General features: G+C 39.3%; 2 protein-coding genes and 1 pseudogene across 3 annotated transcripts; 2 read left to right on the top strand and 1 right to left on the bottom strand.

Annotated features, from left to right (window-relative positions):
* Window positions 1-1,610: 1,610 nt before the first annotated feature.
* Window positions 1,611-3,072, bottom strand: LOC148841296 (uncharacterized; annotated as a pseudogene).
* A 2,481-nt stretch (window positions 3,073-5,553) lies between these two features.
* Window positions 5,554-12,245, top strand: fga (fibrinogen alpha chain). The gene is made up of 6 exons (XM_088923829.1): window positions 5,554-5,662; window positions 7,303-7,422; window positions 8,367-8,550; window positions 8,955-9,100; window positions 9,679-10,813; window positions 11,447-12,245. The coding sequence occupies exons 1-6, from the start codon at window positions 5,609-5,611 to the stop codon at window positions 12,151-12,153; spliced, it is 2,346 nt and encodes a 781-aa protein (XP_088779955.1). The 5' UTR covers window positions 5,554-5,608; the 3' UTR covers window positions 12,154-12,245.
* An 87-nt stretch (window positions 12,246-12,332) lies between these two features.
* LOC148841294 (fibrinogen alpha chain) lies at window positions 12,333-21,041 on the top strand. Of its 2 annotated transcripts, none has more exons than XM_088923850.1 (5): window positions 12,333-12,420; window positions 13,942-14,048; window positions 16,109-16,292; window positions 17,631-17,776; window positions 20,119-21,041. In XM_088923850.1, coding segments are annotated over exons 1-5 (747 nt in total). In that variant the 5' UTR covers window positions 12,333-12,419; the 3' UTR covers window positions 20,428-21,041. The 2 variants fall into 2 exon arrangements, with proteins under 2 accessions (XP_088779976.1, XP_088779968.1); XM_088923842.1 differs by lacking the exon at window positions 12,333-12,420 and adding an exon at window positions 12,428-12,971.
* Window positions 21,042-22,704: the final 1,663 nt, after the last annotated feature.

Below are 22,704 nucleotides of genomic sequence, written 5' to 3'. Positions count from 1 at the left end.
TCTAATTATGTAATACTATAGGATAACCTAAGTTAGGTGAGTTAGTTTTTAACTAACAAAGCATGAACTATAGATCTTAACCTGAGCTCAAAGATAAACATACTATGACAGGCTATGGCTATCATGAGAGCTTTTACAGAGCTCTTCGTCTCTATATCCCTTTCCCTATTTCTTCATTATACCCTCAGGTATGCTGCCATCTTTCTTTCTTCTTCTTCGCATTTTCCCACTTATGTGGGATCTGCTTGTTTGCAACGATTTTTCCACTTCGTACGATCTGCGGTGTCTCGGCAGGTGACTTTTGCGAGGCGCATGTCGTCTTTCAGCCGATCCAGCCAGCGCGTAAATGGTTGTCCATGGGGCCGGCGACCTTCCACATTCAATTCGAGGGCGGTCTTTGCCATTGATGTGTCATTGCTGCGGAGCACGTGTCCATACCATCGCAGGCACGATTCCCTCATTTTCTCAGTGATTGGGGCGACTTTGAGTGTTTTTCGCACCTCTTCATTCATGACATGGTCTAGTCTTGTCAAGCCGAGGGTCCATTGCAGCATCTTCATTTCCATCGTATGGAGTGCCTGTTCATGTTTCTTTGTCGTTGGCCAGCATTCAGTTCCGTATAGGGAAACTGGTCTGACCACTGAGCGGTAGACTTTGGATTTTAGGCGCAAAGGGATCTTCTTGTCGCACAGTACTCCAGTGACCTGCCGCCATTTCATCCAAGCGGCGCTGACTCGCGTCTTCTTGATGTTCAATTTCATCCTGAATTGTTCAAGGCGTGTCTTCCACTCCTGTACTTGCTGTTCGAGGCCATGTCGCGTTTCACTTGCTGTCATAACATCGTCGGCATACAATAGCGTCCATGGATGCCTTGTTTGGATATCTTTGGTCACTGTATCCATGCAAAGTATGAATAGCAGAGGAGACAAGGCTGAGCCTTGGTGGACGCCAACATTGATCGGGAAGGTGTCTGAGGTTCCAGCTGTGCAACGTACTGAGCTAGTGGCCTTTTGGTACAGGAGGTTTGTCCAGCTGACATAGGCTTCAGGGACGTGGTGCTGTCGCAGTGCCAGCCAGATGAGATCGTGCGGTACCCTGTCGAATGCCTTTTCCAGGTCGAGAAATGCCATGTGGATTGTTTTCCTCTTCTCGTGGTGCCTTTCCATCAGTAGGCGGGCTGCGTGTATGGCGTCTGTTGATCCGCAGTTTTTCACAAAGCCGCATTGGTTTGGCGAGATATCAACGATGGTTCTTAGTCGTGCATCCAGCACATGCTCGAAAATCTTCATTTATGGCACAGCAGCCGGATCGGTCTGTAATTGGAGCAGTTGTTAACGTCGCCTTTGCCTTTCCAAATTGGCACTGTGATGCTGGTTTGCCACGTTTCCGGGGGTGCCTTTTCCTCAATGATCTTATTGAAGAGGTCCACGAGCCATGCTGCTCCTTGTGTTCCAAGGAGCTTCCATACTTCGGCTGGGATGTCATCCGGGCCAGTTGCTTTGCCACCTTTCATCTTGTTGATGGCGGTGGTTACTTCTGCGATTGTGATGGTGGGTACTGGGCCGGAGATGGTATGGGCTGCTAGTAGTGGAGGATGTGGAAATTCCTCGTTACATATTTTCTCGAAGTAGTCCTTCCAGCACTGAAGGATGTCTTTTGGCTTCTGCGGCATTTTCATCTTTGATGTTGATAACGTGTCCTAGGTCTTGTGTGGCACGGTCGCGTGCGCGGCCGAGTTTGTAGATCTTGTTTGCACCACCAGGCATGTCCAGTTGGTCATAGAGGTCCTGGTAGTGCGCAGCCTTTGCAGTCGCCACGGTTCGCTTTGCGGTGGATTTCAGTGTGCGGTATCGTACAAGATCGCCTGGGCATTTTGTCTGCCACCAGGTCTTGTAGGCGTCCTTTTTTGCCTTGGTTGCCTGCTGCACATCATCGTTCCACCACCAGGTTTGTTTGTCGATGAAGCCTGTTTGGTTTTATGGTTCCCAGGGTGGTTGCGGCGCATGTCTTGACGCATTCAACCAGGTCGTTCCAATCTCCGCCGACTGTTGATCTTGGATTGGGCACCAATGGTCCTAGTGTTGCCTTCACGACAGCTCAATGTTCTGGTAATTTCCACCATTTGATGCGTTCAATCTTGGTGGTTGGTCGCGCTGGAGTTTGGACTCGACGGTCTTTGGCATCCAACACCAGTAGCCGATGTTGTGGGGGATGCTGTTGTACGGGATTACTTTGGTGTCAGTGACCATTTTGAAGTCTCGTCGTCTCACCATCCAGTAGTCGATCTGAGATGTTCGACTGCCGCTGTAGTAGGTGATGAGGTGTGATTCCCGCTTTTTGAAGAAGGTGTTGGTGATGGCCAGATCCCAGGCTTCCGCGTGCTCTAGGATCCGGGTGCCGCCTTCATTATGGTTGCCGTGTCCTTGTCCGCCATGGTTACAATCGAAAATATCCTTTGCTCGGCCAACATGCCCATTGAGGTCTCCGCCAATGCAAAGAAGTTCGCTGTCATGGCTTGGACGTGCGTTTCGAGGTCGTGCCAAAATTTCTCTTTCTCCTCGTCTGGGCAGCCAGCCATGACACAACGCGCAGTATGCTGGTTCCCATGCTGATTTTGGTGGACATGAGGCGGTCGGTGATTCGGGCTACTTCGGTGACGCTGTCGCGGATCCACTGGCTTACGACCACACCGACGCCATTTTGTGTCGTCTTCTTGCCGTGGTAAATCAGCTTATAGCCTTCTCCGATTGATCTTGATTTTGCGCCGTCCCATTTGGTCTCTTGAATGCAGGCGATGTCCACTTTTCGCTCCTTCTGGGAATTAGCCAGTTCTCGGCTTCGGCCCGTCATTGTTCCGATGTTGATGGTCGCCAGCCGGATTCTTTTTGGCTGTTGTTGTTGATGATGATGATGATGATGATGGTGGTGATGAAGGACTAGCTTCTTTAACCGTCTCCGTCCTTGAGCCGGTAGCGCTCGCCCATTTCTCGCAGCGTCTGGGCGAGGACGCTGCGCATCACCTGCGGTGGACCCCCTAGCATTTCCCGTATGTCGTTGAGTTGTCGTGTGCATTTTGACGCAACAAGGAATTTTTCTTCAGCCGGTTGTTGCACGGCCTGTCGCTGAAGTCCGTCCTCCTTTCGCAAACAGGCTTGAGACCGTCTATGGAGGAGTTCCTCAGGTATGCTGCTATCATTAATACATATTTTATTTTTCCTTCACCATCATCATCATCATTATAATCACTTTCATTATCCACTTATCCAATTCAGACTTGCAGTGGCTCAGAGCCTATCATGGAAACATTAGGTGCAAGGCAGGATACACCCTAGATAGGACACCAGTCATCGCAGAGCATGCATAGACACCAACACGCACACTTACACAAGGGCCAATTTTACAGAAAGAAATTAATTTTTCCAGCTTGTCTTTGGGCAGCGTGAGGAAACCAGAATACCCTTAGAAAACTCACACGAACATGGGGAGAACATAAAAACAGAGATAGCCCCTGAGAAACTGAACACAGATAGAGTTCCAATGCTGCAAGACACCAATGCCAACCACTGTGCCACTGTGCTGGCCATTTGTTTTTCATATCTAGTATTTCAATTTGGATCAATAAAAAATCAACAAACAGAAACATTTATACACTTTATTCTTCCATAATTTTAATCTCTTATTTTTTCTACTCTGTTTTGGTACTGGATCAAAACAACTTCAGAATACAGTAGATCAGCTCCAACAGAAATGTTGTCTCTGCCGGTACCCTGGCATTTTTTGGTATTTTGATTTCTACAGTTACAGTAGGTCTCTCTACTCTTACAGTTCATCTGATCTTCCTGAAGATCACTGACATACAGTACTTATACAGCATATACTGTACTAACATGATTATGTATTTATTGTAAATTGGAAGAAAATGAAACAACTAACTTCAGTCATCTTTTAATTTCTTACACTTTAAAATTCTTAATAGTACTTATAATAATTACCCCTCGCATTTATATAAAATATTTTTCTTCCAAAATATTTTACATTATAAGAGGGTAGCGACTTCATCCACCACTAAAGAGCATCACCCACATGGGTGATCTACAGAAGCCTACACTTACTAAACAGTAGATCAAGTGGGGGAGTAAGAAGCTGCTTCACCATTTGATATTCAGGAAGGCAGATTACGTAAGACCAGAGAAGAATTTAGCCACGACCCTGGGGTTACCATAGTTCCATGGAATATTTAACGACATAATCCATTAACTGAAGGAAAAAAACCTCCTACAGCATAGTGTCTCTTCTCACCACACTGGAGTATTGGTTTGTAGATTCTGGCCCAGAAGGAATGGCACCACCTATTTTTCCACCAACACCACTTGTGGCAACAAAACAACCTCATGTCCTCAGAGCAGTGGTTCTGTCACTTTCTTAAACACAAGCAAGTTCAGTTCAGTTTTCTGAAGCAAAAGGTTAACAAAAAAGCAATCTTCAGTCTATCGCTAGGGGCAAGTCCCGCCTGTCCAGCATTCACTCTTCAGATCAAGAGATTACAGTTAGAGAACATTATGGTCCAGAGCCTCAGTGATCCTTGGGAGTGTAGAAAATAAACAAATGTAGTTTAAACCATTGTAATTAACACAAAATATTAATGTGCCACTTTCTTGAAAACACTGGCCAAACTAACTAGAGGCTTTAATAGGACTATATTACCTCTTAATCATGTCCCTGACTCAACATCCTATAGTTTGGTTAAAGACAGGTGTCTACAGGATATATACTGTACTGTAGATAGGGACTGTGTTCCCTATATGTAAAACCCTTGTGTGGATCCTAGATGAGTGCTCACTACAATCAATTGTCAAAGAAAATCTCCAAGAAAATGTATAGATTAATGTGTAAAAACTAAAACATTATGATTAAGGATATAGTGTCTTTCACTTTCTTATCATCAGATTTGGGCTTCAACTAACAGAACCGGAAAAAGAGAAGACATTCTTATGCATAAAGCTGAAGTTCAAAATTTTTAACAAAAAACTTTATTGTCAGCAAATACATTATTTAACTTCTCGTAAGTGATCAATAACCAATGATTCATTCTTATTTAACACACAGCAAACAACCTTAAGTACGGTACAGCAGTATTTGTAAACTGTCAACAGACATTTGTCATGTCCCGCTGACTAAGGAGTTGTTCAGTATTCAGATATGAGACATAATGTTTCCAGACATTAGAACTCATTAGTATCTGAAATGATAGGGTGATGCCCTGTGTGGGTGTTCAGGTATCTCTCTGTGTGCTTTTGGAGGCTTTGAACGTACATGCGCATCCAAGTACAAAGGTCTCAAACATTGCAGCAGCCCACTATCCAACTTTTAAAAAAATCTTAAAATCAATAGCTGAGTCCTGTGTCAGAAAGAACATCAGGGCAGCCAAAACAAATCACCTCAAATTTTGCAAGAAATTTTTCTTCAATCATTTACTTACGTGTGCTTGTTAGCTTGGTAAACAGTGGTAAATTGTCAGCAAACTTTGATTTGTCATCAAGGGTTCAAATTGGATACATTTTCAAGCAGAACTGACATTTCAGCTCGCTTTTCGACACCACCAACAACAATGGGGCAGTTATATCACTTATGCTGGTTACTTATAGTCTTCTCTACAGCAAAGGTGAGTGCTTTTTAAAAATGTACTGTATGCTCTGACTTGATATTGTTGGTTTTATTCAACGATCACAGGTAAGTTTATTATTAAGTGATATAAGGGTATTTTCCTATGCTTTTAAGACATTGTTAGGTCACACTTAATAACACAGATTTAGAAAGCAAACAGTAAATACTTTTTTAAAGTACTAATATTTGTGTGTAAGAAATTATAATGAAAAGCTTAACAAGTGAGTTCATTTAAAAAGTAGAGCTTTTATACTTTAGCTTATACTTTGAACTTATTTCAATATACTTTCATCACCTGTTCTGCCCTAATCTACCCTCTGGAGATTGGTACAGTACTTTTAAAAAGTGCTTTGGCTACTTTCCTAGTGGATATTATGAAAAGTGAGCTCTTCTGTGTATGAAACCTTTAGTAATCTGTTTTCAAAAACTGTGTATTTAATTAGGAACTATAAACCAACTTTTCAGTTTTCTTTTTTGAGTATGTTAAAGCATTTACTGCTTGCTTTTCATAAAGTGTTTCAGAGTATTTTCTTCCCTTTGCTTTTTATTCACATTGGATTTGAAGGATTTAGGAGAAGTCTTGATTTCTTAAATATATGAGTTACCTTTCCATGTTTCTGGTACATATGCATGTCAAATTTGTTCCAAGTACTTTTGAATTTATTCATTTAAGTGTATCTTATGCTGATTTGTTGCTCAAACACATTTATTGAAATAATGCGTACAATCAGAATTAATGAGAGACATGCCTCTCCTCCAATTGGGGACGAATCTCTAACAGGGGACTGTGGTGCCAGTGATGTGTAAAAATATGTGTGGCTTGATAGGGGGTGGGTCAGAAGAGTCAGCCTGTACGTCCTCATTCTCTCCTGTATGCAATGTTGGGGGGGTATAGGTACACAAATTGGAAAAAAAAATAATCACAAATAATTATTCCAAGTTGGGTAGATATAACAAGAATTGTGATTGTAAATTACACACTGTATTAGAAAACACATGCCATTTAGGATAAATTCATTTTGACTAGTTTCCGCAGTTCCTGGATAGTTTACTTGTATTAACAGTTTGTGCACTCACTATTCAGTTGGATCATTGTGTTCCACGTGGATTGTTCAGTTGTTCAATCAAGAGGATTTTTTCGTTTTCCATCAGGATCTACCATATACAGTATATCAGGATCATAAGAATGTTTTCATTCACATTGAATAACTTAGTACTGAAAAAAATGTAAAGCTCTTGTAATGTTCTTAAAATATGGGAAAATGTACTGTAAAGGCATGATGGTATTGTTTTCCAGATTTATGTACATTTTGTGCATTAAACATAGGAAACATACAGTACTGTAAGTTATTTGACACACAGACTGGTAAAATGTGACACAAAGGAATTGTTTTGCATGTGAACTCGTGTTATGCACCAGGCACAGAGCTCTTTTGCCAGATGTTTTGCACAATGCACAAATGCACCACACACAAATATGATGTGCCATGGAAGTACTACCATTATATTGTAAAATAACATTTTACATTTATAGAGACACACCCTTTCACACAATACCAGCAATCCATGCTAACAGGTGCATTTGGGAAATTGCCATAATATATGAGTAATAAGGTTTAATTTTTTAATGATTTTCAGCCAGAATCCACGTTTCACGAAACTGGCGCCAGTGGAAGAGGACCCAGACCGGTAGAACATGGCAGCAAAGCTGCATGTACTTCTCAAAAAGAGTGGCCAATCTGCTTGGATGAAGACTGGGTAAGGTTTTTTCTACAAAGCTTTCTACTTCTACTTAAGTTCCTGCTTTACCTTGCCAAGAAAATGCTGGTTCATCAAACAACCTTTAAATGATACTATCAAAGAAGGTCCAAATGGCATATGCTACTCAATGATTTAAATGTCTTTGAATTGGTGTTTTGCGATATAATAATCTGCCCATAGCTGTTTCAATAGCTGTTTAGTATAATACAGGTCTGCAATGAGAAACAACCTCATCCAGCAGGCAATGGAAAAAAAAGCCAGAAAAGAACCTGGAAGCAATGCCAGTCCATCACAGGGATCACAAGGCAATGAATGGAGTCCACTGATTACCCATTTCAATCACCCATTGAACACCTATGTGGGCATTGAGGAGAACATGTACATTTGAAACACAGTGTACTCCAGGCCAGATTACGAAGACAGGATGCAAGAGCTGTGAGGCAGCTAACATGCATTCCCTAAATATAATCATATCAATTATTCTTGCAGAAACATTGAATTAAGCCTGTAGCCCCCACCAAGAGAGAAAAATGCAATGCCAATTTTGTATATGAAATTTTGTCAAACAGGTATATTATGAAAGATTTTCAACAGAATACACAAGTCTTGGACTGCCAAAGTAAGATAGCTGAGGTCTTTCTGTCAACATTGTGCATCCTCAGACATGAGCTCTTGGTGTAAAAAGCACAAGAAGATGAGGGTGAGAACTCTCATCAAGGATTCCTCATTATTCTGAACAAATCCATGTCAAATCAATGTAATAGTCACATCAGGTCTTTTATATTGTTTTATTGGTTGTATCTGAGTGATACAATAGAAATAATCTCAGATAGGTTCTGTACCTATTTTGCCTGTTGTGCCTGGTTATAGTAAATACATGGCTGTACATCATAGTAACATATGTCAAATAATGAAACAACATTGTTTATTCAAATTGGTAGGGTCCCAAATGCCCTTCTGGCTGCAGAATACAAGGGCTTCTAACCAAGGCTGATAAGGACCTTGCTGATAAAATCGACAAAATCCGCAAGTTTTTAGATGAAAACCGAAACAAATACAGATCTGCTGACCAGATCACCAAGACCACCTATGACGTTTTGAGGGAGAAACTGGTGCTCGACACAGGTAAACGAGATTACAAGATTTTTCTTTAGGAAAAAAAAAACAGAACAGAAATGACTAATGCTCTCTTTTAATGATTTGGAAGTTACCTTCAAACATATTTTAGCTCTTTACTTAATTTACTGCATGTACAATCATATGCTTCTCTTTTTCAAATCTTTAAGAGAAGACCCAATTAATTTACATTTTCTAACTTTTTAAGGTTTACTCTTTAAATGTGTTCTTAAATGCATTTTAATATAGGAAAAAATTATGATCTCTCTGAATGTACTTTTCCCCAGATGGCAAAAATTGGTCTCATCTACTGTACAATCTACTCTGATGTCTGAAAGACAGGTTTCATATTAGCACTCTTCTGAATATCAGTTCACCATCATTAAAAAAGTATTTTATCATCATCTTTGCAGGAGCTGATAACAGGTTCCAGAACTTAGCAGACCAGCTTCGTCAAAGGATTATTGACATGAAGTTGAAAATTGACCAGCAAATCAGGCTGCTCATTGCACTTAAAAGTAGGGTCAGAGATCAAGTTAATGAAATGCAGCGAATTGAGGTAAATACAAATTGTGCTATTATTAAAGTATCTGGTTTTATAAGTTAGATCCTTAGCTAAACAAAATATTGGGATTAGTTTCCATTTCTTAATTTCTAAAATGTATAGAATTCATTCTGAGGCAATCTTGGTAACTGTAATCTGAGGTATATGCTATCTTTTCCCCAGATTCTTTAAATCATATCCAGTATCCAAAGTATTAATGTCATATCAGGAAAATTTGCTATATGAATTAATTGGTGATTATTGCACTTTGTTGCAAGTCCCACCTGTCAAGGACAATTTAAAATGTATAAAGCATTAAACCTGAAATAAGCATTACTCTAACAATTCTCATATGTGAAATAAGGAGATACAATATCACATCATTATATATTCAATGTTGAGCCCATCAGTATAATATAATAGTCAAAATCACTCATTTGAAGGGGTATTTCCAGATTTTGCTGCTGTTCTTAAACAAACTTAAACTATGATTTGCCTTTTCTGAATTACAAGGTTTAAGGCATTCAAAATATTTTTTATTGTTATTTTTAGGCATTTGTTCTTATTTTTATCTACTGTTTTTTTTTTACCAGGTCGACATTGACATCAAAATCCGGTCCTGTAAAGGATCTTGTGCAAGTGCCCATGAGTACAGAGTTGACAGAGACAGCTACGTTACCCTGGACAAGCAACTATCTCAATTAGACAGTGTTAACATGCAGAGTGTTGAAACTGTGAGCTCTTTGAGAGTAATGAAGAGCAGACCCTTAAAGGAGGTCTCAACTGTCTCCAGTATCTATAAATCTCGTGTTGCAAATGGAAGTGAACAGGAGTTAACCCTCTTCAAAGATATAGAGCAAGTGCGACTATCCTTAGAAGTTGACGACACTAGGCCCAAAGGGTCCCCAGCTGTTACTGTGACTTCAGGTAGAGATAAGCAAGTTTCTGGCAGTAAAGATGAAGTAAAGGATCCAAAAACAGACTCAGTTGTTACAACACACACTAAGGTTCTGCAATGTACCAAAACCATTAGAAAGAAAACAGTGTTCACAAAGGATGGCCCTGTAGAAACTGTTGAAGTAGTAGGAGGCAGCCCAGAATGTGAAAATTTAGGTTTGGGAGTTGATGATGCTGCTCTGCTCAGTGCTGCTAAAGAAACAAAAGATATTGGCGGTGGTTACACAGTAAAAGTCACTGGTAGCTCTGGAGGAGTAGATAGATTGTCTGAATTTTTCCCTGATATTGACTCATTGTTTCGTAGAGAGCATAGCACAACCACCACCACTAAAGAGTTTGGGGGAAGTGGTTCTTCCATAACTACCACCACAACAAGACACACTGATCAGCCCAAAGTTATCAAAACAGTTGTACATACTGAACGAGGTGATGGTGATTTTGTAAACCTGGGGGACACAGATGACTTTCATACATTTGAAAAGGAGGTTATTTTGCCTGGTGGAAGTATACATGACGGGTTTGGAGGTTTCGAAGGGGGTGGCTCCTCTTCATACTCCAAGACTTCTGTGGTAAGTGGAGGATCAAACTGTTGTGATGGCGATCATTCATCAAGCTCTGTGACTGGCACCAAGACTGTTAAAACTTCAATGTATATGGGGGACGACTTGGGTGCCTTTCAGTTTGATGATGAAGAAGAAGACTTGCCTGATTTCCGAGCTCGCAGCTTGAAGAAAGAACCCGTGAAACGTCAGAAAGACTACATTGGAAGAGGTAAACACAAATCAGTAATGAAGACGTTATCTTTATCTGGCAAAACATAACTTGTTTTAATTAGATTGTAATTACTCGGAAACCAAAGCTATTTTCCAGTTTCCTGGCAAAAAATAACTTTAAGAACTGAATTTATTCATGATTTTGTACCTTTTTTTAAAAAACGAACAACAATGCCCAATTCCGACTTAAACTGAATCTCATAGAAAGTACTTATTCACAACTATTTAAATGTATTATATAATATTGATAAAGGAATCATAGCACTTGAGATATATCTTAAGTCAGTTCTTTTAATATTACCTAATACTAACTGAAATATTTATTTCATAGGTTTTGATAAAAGTATTACTACTCACATCTGTCAGTTGGAGTGATTGGTGTTAAAGGAATCCTACATAAATAATAAAATGCTACTCCTTTAATATGTCACATTAGATTAATGGAGAGTTCTTGTAAGTGTGGCAGCATTTATACTTCTGTGATATCACTAAAGATTGATCTCATTTTGTGGGACATATGTTTTGGAAGGTCTTAGGTCCAAATCCTGTCAACAAAATGTGTTTCTGATGAATTCTGGAACTACTAACACAGTTAGAACAAATTTAATTCACATCTCTTATCACTTTTCAGATTGTGCAGACATCAGCCAGAACCATGGGTCTGGCACAAAAAGCGGCCTGTTCAAAATTAAACCGGAAGGCACAGAGGATGTAGTGGAGGTCTACTGTGACCAGGAAACACTATTGGGCGGTTGGGTCCTAGTTCAACAGAGGATGGATGGATCTGTCGACTTCAACAGAACCTGGGAGGAGTACAAGCATGGATTTGGCAGCGTGAACAAGCAAGGCCAAGGAGAGCTTTGGCTGGGAAATAAATACCTGAACCTTCTTACCCAGAAAGAGAGTATTCTCAGGGTCGAGCTGGAGGACTGGGAGGGCAATGAAGTCTATGCTGAGTATTCTGTTAGCGTTGGTTCAGAGTCTGAAGGTTACATTCTGAAAGTCTCCCATTATGATGGTGATGCTGGAGATGCTCTTATAAAGGGAGAGACTAAGCTGAGTACATTTTTATCCCATAACAACATGAAGTTTAGCACATATGACAAAGATAGTGACAAGTGGGAAGAGAACTGTGCAGAGATGTATGGTGGAGGCTGGTGGTATAACAACTGTCAGTCAGCCAACCTGAATGGCATGTATTACAGTGGGGGATTGTACGATCCAGGTAGCAAAATTCCCTATGAGATTGAAAACGGTGTAGTCTGGCTACCATTCAAGCCAGCAAATTACTCACTTAAAGTTGTCAGAATTAAAATAAGACCTGCAGAAACCCAGTAACCAAATATTGAATGGATTTCAAATGAAGGCCAGACACTGTACTTCCTTTTTGTTAATGCCAGCAGCATTTTAATAAACATCTGTGTATGTCATCTCTTGTATTTCATTTTCTTCAGTATCAGTTTAGCAATATCAATATATACCTACATTAAAAGCATTTTTTCATGTTTTTAGAAATTACAAGACCAGGGTACCCTCAGTGACAGGCAACATCACATTAACAATGGAACAAAATACAGACTCACCAGGGTGACTAAGAGAGGCACAGTGAGTCTTAACTATAATAATATTTCATCTTCAATTCCTCTAGCTTGCGGTCATATTATACCTATAATGTATCTATATTATATGGTAATAATTTCAATGAATGTAAGATTGATAAACTCATCCGGAAAATAATGGATATTCTAGCAGGAATTGACCTGCTATGATTTCTATGATTTCGACAGTCTACTGTGGTTTCCTGAACTTTCTGTGCCTCCCCCCACAGGAAAATGATGGTGGCAATGAAACTAACATTAAGTCATAGATTTGGACTCAAATAAATACAACTGATTATCTACTTCTGTACAAACAACATTATTATTACTTACTGTATATCTTATTTTATTTTACTGCATTGAACTGAAGTAATTCGAGTGAACCATCTTGCTCAAGGGATTTGAAAACCACAACCATCCAGTTACAAATTCAGAAAGCTAACCGCTTTTCTCACTAGCCACAGCCACATCTTTATGCACAGTGAAATGACTTGATGCAGCTTTTCCCATTTCAAGACAGACTGCACATTGCACAGCTTGTGAGACTGCAACTCAGAGGTTTGTTCACGGGGGTTGGCTACCTTTCTTGTAGACCAGACCTTGTTTTACACCTCAAAAAGAGATTAATTAATCAAATTACTTACGGAAGTCAGGATCGTTATGAAACAAAAAATACTACCATCTATATAACTGTTACACATTTGGGCTGATATAAAATGTGTCACTTTTGTTGTGAGTGTGTAGCACTAGATATTTTTCCCTTTAAAACTGATTTTTTATTCTCAGACTAAATGGTTCTTAAAAAAACTATTAAAGAGTTCTTCTTACTGATCTATCAATTTTACACAACTAAAATCAGTGATTTGGATATGATACAATACATAATATAGGATTGTGGTGAGTTTTGAAGACATCATGAATTATGGGAAGTAATATTATTTAAAGCTCACTGTATCATTTTCAACATTGAAAAGCAGAACCATCTAAATGGCCAATTCCACTAGTTTGAATTGTAGTGTACATATATAAGTAATCAAGAAAAGAAAAGGCAAATGTTTTTGTATTTATTGGTAAAAATATTTAGTGTAGGTTTTTTTCAGTCATAAAGCTACTGGTTAGAAAGATCAACATTTTCAATATAATAAAATTATATTGATTTTGTCTTAATCAATTGAAATGACATCTAGCAAACTTTCACAAACTGTTATTAGTTATACATAACTAAATATAATGAACGCATTATATTGCTGAGCTAATATGCATTATATGAACAACTAATGTTTCATAGAGATAGTGAAAGTGCAGACCTAAGGAGAGAAAACCCCATCATCAGCACTATAATTTTAGATTGTTAGAGACTGGTCTGTCTCTGTAACCTATTATTATTGTAAATTTATATTAACTTTGCTTTTTGTTATATTAGCTTTTATAATACTTTGGTTTACAACTAAGGACATTTCAAACATAAAATGAATACAAAACTGAATAATTACTGAGTTCTGAAGAAAAAATGTATTTTATCTTACAGTGTGTAAAACAGTGTGGACACAACCAGCTGAAGAAACACAATATAAGAGAAAAGCTGGGCGGTGCTTTCCTCACAAAGACTATCCCCTGTGTGTAGACGATGACTGGGTAAGTAAAATAGCTAGATAAAGAAGTCTGAATATAATAAAACTACCTTACTAGCATTTTATCAATGGCAGTTTATTAGAATGTTGCAGACTTTGTTCATAAAAACAAAACAAAACTACAGTACCATCTTCCTCATTCTACCATTCAATCATTGCTGCAGATAATACTGTAGGGTCTTGGCATCTGCAAATTTTACATTGGCAAATTATAAGTGATCCTGTCTGGCCAACAGGGTCTTGGATGAAGGAAGAGCAGAGGGGGATTAAACTGAGCCAAAGGTTTTAAATGGCAACTTTCAAATTATTGGCGCAACAGACTAGGATCGTGAGACGACTCTAGCTAGTGAGTGAGACTCTCCCTGCTGTCTGCCCAAGTACCCACTACCCAGCATCTGCATCTCAGTGTGGTCATTTTTACTGTAAAGAACACTTCCAGCTCTGCATCGGCGGTGTGGGAAATGACAGGCTCACTGACAGCTTTACTGGCTGTTTCATCACAGTGGGGTGTGCTAATCACAGAGGCAGAGAGAGAAAGTGCAGACATCTGCTGGAGGAGGGATTCATCTTGTTTATTTTAACTGGTTACTATAAGTTTGTGATTAATGTTATTTCGTTTGGTTTAGTTAAAGCCAATGCATTAGTAGTAGTATTTAAGCATAATTAAATATTTGAGAAGTGTCATTTGCTTATATTCCACAGCATTTAAGCAGCTTCTTAAGGGAACTCCTGGAATTTTAAGATATTCATCAAGCACTTAACTTGCCTACAAAAAATGCTTCTTATACTTCACAAGCTGACTTATTGACAGGTTTGCAAAACAGGAAACCATAATCCTTCAGTATCTTGGTTCCCAATTCATGTTCTGAGGTACTCCAGTATCTTCTGGCTTTGCTCCACCTAATTAATTGCAGGCTAATTGATTCTAATGATGTCCGAGCCTTATTTATAAATATGTTTTGGAGGTCTTAAAAAATGTTAAGGTATTTCAAACTTGTACCAGTTTCTGAGTTTCAGAACTTTCCTTAGTCAAGTGTGTTTTTCTGAAATGCAACCAACTGCAAGAAGATAATACTATTGTTGTGGGAATACTGGATATATTGCCGTTCATACAGTACATTGTCAATTATACAGACATTGTCAAGAATCAATTTAAAAGCAGTGACCAGAGCCCTTATCACCACAAAGGCCTCTGGATCCCAGAGAAAAGTCCCTTTTATCCTCTGGTCTTGAAGTTAACTGCCCTGAGCCACATTGACACCAACTTACTTTATGATAGACCAGCTAAAACACCACAAAGCTGCATCAACCAAATTACAGCATAAACCAAAAAACATTAAACTATGTGGGATTGCATCTGAATTTCAGAATAAGAGGCACATAGGATTATACTATAGAAGCAGTTTAGCCAGTCATGTTGTTAAAGTCGAAACCCTGGCTTCTTTCAAGCAGGATGAGATTCTCTGATATATTAGCTAGTAACTACCAAATGGACTATGTTGGCTGAATGCAGTCCTCTCAGTTGTAACCTTTCTTATGTTCTTAACACTACCTTGCCCATTGGGACACACAAAAAACTGGAATGCTACTAGGCTCTGAAATTACAACAAACACAGGCAGACTATCTGACTGGAGTGAGGGAAAACAAGGAGAAACCCTTGTTGAAGAAAACCCTGATGAAGCTCAAGAGCCGCGACCACAGCCTGGCTGTAGAAACTGAACAACAGACAGATCCAGAGAGGACAGGCTGTACGCTCACTGCCAGCAGTGAAACACTTTCTGCTACACTATCATTGTGCAAAAAATATTAAGGGATTTGACGGCTATTTGAATTGGGGATTTGATGAAGACCTACTTCAGAAACATCAGTCCTCCAACACAAAAAAATGATGTTAATACAACTAGTGTTTCACTGTTTTTATATATAATCAGTTTTTCATGATTATGTTACATTTTACCAAGATAATTGTATGGAAGATGTTCAAGGGAATAATATTTAGAAGTTGGAATATGTAGAAATGGGAAGTAATTGATTATTCCTATCTAAATATATTTTTTTCACAGGGTCCCAAATGTCCATCAGGCTGCAGAATACAAGGATTGATCCACACCACAGAAACAAAGTTTTTTGACAAGTTTAATCAGATATGTCAAATAATTAAAATGAATGAAATTAAAACTGAAGCTTCTAAAGTTATAACCAAACAGACGTATACTACTCTGAGAAAAAGCATTGTCACAAATTATGGTAAGTAACAATTGTGCTACAGAAAAGAAAAATAGTTGATGGACAAACCATTTAGTTTAATGGAGTTTCATTGGTGGTGACCCCTAAACGCAGGATGATTTTAGCTCTTGGAGCCGACTGCACCACCTAGCAATTTTAAGGGTGCTAGGACCCTTTTCTCCAGAACTACATGTGCACCCACAGACCAGGCAAGACAGTCATCCTACTGTACATACTGTAATATCACATTTATTTCAGTCTACTCATCACACAGGACCCATGACACAAATTATCCTCAGGAGGCACTTATTCACACAACAGTAGAAGAACCCCTCAGATACCAGTTACTGAAACCCAAATGTCCCAAAGGAGCACTCCAGCATCTTTGTTACTAAAACCCAGCTCCAGTCGGTGACCAGTGTGCTTCCTTCTGCCACAGTGAAAAAACTGTGTAGCTTCAGGCATCTTCCTCAGTCCTGGCCATTTATTTTGGTCCCTTATGACTCCACCACCCTGTTTTTTCTGAGTCCAGCTTCGGGTAGCAGGCTTATGTCCCAACATAGGCTGAAAGACTATGTTGAGACATTCCTCCTCTGCTCTCTGTAGTGTCCCTGGTGTCCGAGTCCTCTCCCGGGTGCTGTGTTTCCTCCAGTTTCTTCTGTCTCTGTTCCCCCCTTGAGTCCAGATCGCTGGGGTTTCTGAAGCCCCCCAAACCATGGCTCAAGAGTTGTTCCTGGGGGAGCAGTTTGTGAAAGTGTCCCTTTAATGTCTTGGGTGTGGCCAAAGCCTGGGGCTGATTAACAAAGTGGGTGAATGCAGATGGCCAGGTGTAACGATGCACTGTGTATTTGCATCCTGTTCTAGAGCCCCCCTTTCAGTCTGAGAGTCAGTTAGACCTGACAATCCCACATCGCCTCTGAGCTGTGTGGTATATCACGAGTGTCTGGACAAGGAGGACCTTTGGTCAATGGGAAGCTTAAGAAAAATGAATGTACCACACTTATAGAGACACTGGCCATTCTATGCAAACTTAAAGTCAGCATAGTCCTCCTGTTTTCCCACACCCCATTTGCAGTCTGCACTAGATTTGAGCTTCTTTGCTCATCCCCAGGCCATTCCTAGTGCTCAGTCCAAGGCAGCTATTGTGATGGGTTCCACATCCATTTAACCCCCCCCCCCCATTTCTGCTGTCGTCCAACTGAAAGAAGATTTCTCCAGCATCCATGAAACACCCAGTTTAATATGTGGAAAAGGACTAGAAATAGTTGGATAGTCCTTAACATCCCTCATGCAGTATGATTTCATTAAGAGTATTATATTGGCTCAAATTCAGTTGGTTTTATTTCACATTTCCTGTAGTTTCGAGTACAAAATATATGGAACTGACAGAAGAGTTACAGAGGAAACTGGCAGCCATGCAGCAGCGCACTATTGCTCTTTTCAAGAAGATCAAAGGCCAGTATGACAAAATTGAACAGCAAATGGCAGCACTGTACCAAACAGAGGTAAGCAGAATGAAAATGTTGAATATTCAAGTTGAATGACCATTGTTTTGGACCAGTGTGCTTATTTTGAATGCTGTCAATACTGCATGAAATGTATAAAATACTTATAACTATGTAAGGCATGGTTGCACAGTGGTTTGTATTGCTGCCTCACAGCATTGAGGCCTTGGATTCAATTCCTGGAGTGCTATATCTGGTTGGAGTTTGTACAGTACTGTATGTTCTCCCCGTGTTCATGTGGGTTTCCTACCACAATCCAAAGACATTCTGGCGGGTTCATTGGATTCTGGGAAATCTGGGCCTGGTGTGAGTGTGTACATGTCTGTGTCTGTCTGTCCTGCAATGGACGGGTGTCCCACCACACCCAGGGTGTACCCCACCTTACACCCGCTGCTTGCCGGGATAGCTTCTAGCTCTCCCGCAATTGAATGAAGTGGTTAGGAAATGGCTGGATGGATAATTGAAATCCATGCTGTTGATTCCAGTAAATCATCTTAGTTTTTATTTGCATGAAGACTTGCATCTGTATATGAACAGAATAGAAAGAATCTTCTTCTGCTTAGAAGATTCAGAACATCAATAAATGCTATATTTTGGCAAATGATTATTGAAATACAGATATGAATTCATTAACTCTCAGCTTAATACTCTTAACAGTCTTTTAATACTCTCCCCTGTACAACTAGTACTTAAAGATATATTCACAGTGGTGGCTTGGTTTATTTTGTTTGGAGCTTCAGTGCAATCTGAGGATGAATCTATTTTACATTTGTGCGATGCAATTACACCATTTATAAAATAAAAATGCTACAATTATTTTTCCCTGGGTTACTGACAACCCTGTCTCTATGTATAAACAGTTCGTTAAAATAATATTTACTTAACCTTGACACAAAGGTTACTTACACCATCTTAATATAAAATATAAAGAATAATGACATAACAATAATTTAACAAAGCTATACAGTAACATTTTAGCTTGTAATCTCAAATTTCTGCTGTGTAATGCCTCATAATGAAAAATAGGTTGAGTGTTCTTAGTTTGTTATGTTCGTAACACCATGTTTTAAACAAATTGTTCAGAATTACTTTTAGAAAATTGCTCCAAGATTAATTCAATAAAAACAATATTCACATTTTCCAAAATTAATAATGTACTGGTCTAAAAATTTAAACATTATTACATATACACAGGCATGCTAAAAACTCTTGTATGCCTTTGAAAAAGAAATACACTTTATATCACTTTAATGAACTAGGCAGTGCAGAACATTTTTGTACATCTTTAAAAAATTATACATTTTATTTAGCTTTGATTTCCCTAAACTTAAGGACATAAAATACATACAGTACTTCCTGAGTATGAATACTTCATATGTCCTTGTAATAACACAGATACCCCTGCCAAATATTCAGGCTGCTTTACTTTGTACTCTTTCTCAAGTTAGTCAGTCTTGTGTACAGAACCTAAAAACAGGTTACATCACAAGTGCGGATTCCTTCAAAAGGTAAAACCAATCATGTACAGGCCAGGGAGGGGAAGGGAAAGAAGATACATCCTTACAGAAATCTCTCCAGAAAAAAAGGAAATCACTGGTTGTTTATACCCAAACTGCCTGCAACAAGAAATGTAATAGACACAGCAGTAAGTGTGAGTAAGAAGGGAAAAAAATACACTACAGTAAAATTTTATATTGAGATTAAAACAGTATTAAATGCCAGCATATCCCAACAATCCCAGGATACTCAATCAATCCCAGATAAACTGAGGCTTTGTTTTAATTCAGGTTGAAATTATACAAACCAATAGATCAACAAAACTATGATGTGAAACTAGAGCATGAGATTGAAATGGATTGTGCAAAATGAAAAAAACTTTCAAATGTTTTTTATTCATAAGAACGTTTAATCATCTCTTGGCTCTTATTTTTCCCTCTGTAGGGCCATTATTGGCTAGCTTTGACTATATTTCAGTGGCGATAGAATTCTATTACAGTGAATGAAATCAGTTAGTTTTTCCTGCAGTTGATACCACAGACTTAAGTGATTTGTTTAAGCCCTTTTGCACATTTACAGTTCTGAGGCATGCAAAAATTGAATTAAAGTATTTTTTCTTTCAGTAGATATTGAACTTTTTTATTGAATTCAGTAAGAAGGCCCTGAGATAGCAGTATATTTTAGTGATACTTTGCACTCTAAATGTTTGTTGAAAAACTGATAATACCCCAGAAACCTAGAGTATCAGCTAAAAAGAAATCTCACCACAAGACACAGATTTCAAAGTTTCAATGTTTAGAATTAAAATGTAAACCTCTCTTAAGTTGTATAATCATCTTTCTCAGGTTGATATTGACATGAAGATTCGAGCTTGCAAAGGATCATGTGAAAAGGCTTTTATCTACAGCATTGACCAAGAGAGCTATGACACTGTGAAGAAGCAACTGTATGAATTAGACAAAATCTTCAAGAAGGAAGGAAAACCTGGCAATGGTAAAACAGTCAAAATGAGGACAATAACTCAAGAAGCCCCAAAGTACAGGTCATACAAGTCCCTTCCAATTGTAAGACATGAACATATGACACTTTTTGAAGACATAGAACTACAACAACTAGTGCTAGAAAACCACTTTCCAGAGGTCCCAGCTGTATAAACTAGAATGTGTAAACACCTTCTCCTTATTAGAAACATCCAGTTTTACTGACGTGCAATAAACATGTGTAGCATAGAATTGGATCTGAAACACTTACATCTAAAGTGGTTGTCAGAGAAGAAGGTTTAGTCATTACTGAATTATTTCACAAAATTATCATTGCAAAAAAAGTTTTAACATTGTTAAATACCTTTAAAATAATTTTAAAAGCTTGATGGCTTGAAAGACAAACTTAAATTTTATGGCACAGAATCAATATAATTGTGTAGAATTTTATATTTTTGGATGGCCATCAAGGCTCCTTCACACACCTTTTTTTCCCATTTTATTTGACTAAAATGATACAGATCTCAGATTTTGGGCCATCTTTTTTCCAAATAAATTTCCTCACCTATGTATTATTCATTTTATGTGTTGGATGTTTTGTTTGTAAGATTTTATACTCGACAGATATGTAATAGGATAATACTAATTTGTGATTGTATAATCATGGATGAAACCAAGCAATTTATGTCCTTTTTAAATCTTTACAGTATGTGTTGATTATAAAAAAACTCATTATTTTGTGGATCTTCATTTCAGTTTATAATAAAACATTTTGTCTTGTAAGTCAATCAATACTGTTCTGTCATTATTAGTGTAATGTTGCGGCTGGATACAGCCATGTGAGTGGTGATTTGTCAGAACCCAAGTGCAAGAGACCGGAGAGTGAAAAGTGAAAGGTGAAAGTGAGATTATGAATTACTGACCAGCGGGGCATAATCAGCCCAGGCTGGCGAGTAATGGGGAGGAACGACCATCCCAGAAAAAGCTGGACAAACTGCATCCCTGGCGGAAAGAAAGGCTGCTAACCACAGTCAGGTGGAAAATGGGAGTCGAGCGTACGAACCCGAATAGTGAGACCCCTGAAAGGAACCGAATGGGCTTGGAAGGGCAGACCTCAGGAACGTCAGGGATGCAGGCCGGCAGACTTGAGGATCGAAGCGGTGAGCAGGGAAAAGGATGAGTTTGGAAAGAACTGCTGGCTAGAATCAGAGACAGCTGTGTCGGGCAATGCTGAGAGCCGGCTTGGAGCTGAAGCTGTTGTACCTGGCGACGCTAAGAGCTGGGGCTGCTGTGCAGAGCGGAGGCTGGAAGCCGGGGTTGCTACCAAACAGAATCCACTGGAGTTTTGTGTACTAACGTGTAACCAGACAGCTTAGAAGGGCAGAATTTAGGCCACCGAGACTGCTGCGCAAAGCTAAGGCTGGCTCGGTGCGTCTGGCGACGCTAGAACAGAGGCTGGTGCGCCGAGTGACGCTAGAGCCGAGGAAAAAAACTGCCCCACTGCCCATGGGTCAGAAACAATAAAAGACACGTTTGTTGTTCTTCTCTCAGGGTTTCACTCATTCAGATCTCTCATTAACTCATTTTCTTTAATCACTTTCCCATTATAAACAGGAAGTGGAGTATTCTACTCAGTGTCACCTCATCACTCAATATTTTAATTTCACTAATCCGTCTATCATAATCCTCACGAATCCTTTGCACTCTCTCTCAACTCTTTATTGTTCTTCTTCCCCATTTCATGCTCTTCACAAAACCACATTCTCTCTTCAATTCTATCTATACCAGCTGAACGTGTCTCAGCTCTCTGTCTTAATCAATAGCAATTTGTGCCCCTGGTTTTGTGATCTCTCTCACATTCTCCTCTTAGACCACACACCTGTCTTATGATGGTAAAATCAGAGTACTCAGAACTACAGCTGTATAATCTAGACTCCTTCTCAGCTATGGGGAGAAGATACACTACTACCTTGCCAGATGATGCCCTACTCCTCCAGGTACTAATACCTCCTATAAGCCATGGTTTAGATGGCCAACTCTGTTCCTCTGCAGCACACTTTAGCCCATTGAGCAGGGCGAATGAACTCCCACACAGCCCTCCTGTCCTTAAAGCATCCTTTCCTTGCCCCCACAGACCTGTAAGCCAACTCAACCCATTTCTGCTGAAACCTCACTCCAAAGTTCTCCCTCTTTTTTCCTTCCCTGTTGGAGCCAAGACACCGGCTAAAAATAATTTTCCTCATGGCTGGGTTAGGATTATGGTTACCCTAAACCTCCTTATCAGTCCAGGGGAGTGGCCATTTCCACTCAGAGCTTATCAAGTCTGCTCCCTCCTTTATGTGAAATCTACTACCTCAAAGTCTTCTTCATTCGTCTTCTGTTTTGTATCTGTTTTCACAGTATTGTTTGGCATAAGAACTCACTAGATCTCCAGTGTTCTGTCCTTTCATT

This window comes from Atractosteus spatula, chromosome 1 (assembly GCF_055471065.1).
Source record: "Atractosteus spatula isolate fAtrSpa1 chromosome 1, fAtrSpa1.hap1, whole genome shotgun sequence".
Lineage (NCBI taxonomy): Eukaryota > Metazoa > Chordata > Actinopteri > Semionotiformes > Lepisosteidae > Atractosteus > Atractosteus spatula.
This window is presented reverse-complemented; position numbering and strand designations above follow the sequence as displayed.

Coding starts and splice junctions, on each gene's coding strand:
- fga (XM_088923829.1), top strand. CDS start 5,609: ATGGGGCAGTTATATCACTTATGCTGGTTACTTATAGTCTTCTCTACA. Junction 7,423..8,366: donor TCTGCTTGGATGAAGACTGG/GTAAGGTTTTTT, acceptor TCAAATTGGTAG/GGTCCCAAATGCCCTTCTGG. Junction 9,101..9,678: donor ATGAAATGCAGCGAATTGAG/GTAAATACAAAT, acceptor TTTTTTTACCAG/GTCGACATTGACATCAAAAT.
- LOC148841294 (XM_088923842.1), top strand. CDS start 12,908: ATGCAGCTTTTCCCATTTCAAGACAGACTGCACATTGCACAGCTTGTG. Junction 12,972..13,941: donor TGTGAGACTGCAACTCAGAG/GTTTGTTCACGG, acceptor TTTATCTTACAG/TGTGTAAAACAGTGTGGACA. Junction 17,777..20,118: donor CAGCACTGTACCAAACAGAG/GTAAGCAGAATG, acceptor CATCTTTCTCAG/GTTGATATTGACATGAAGAT.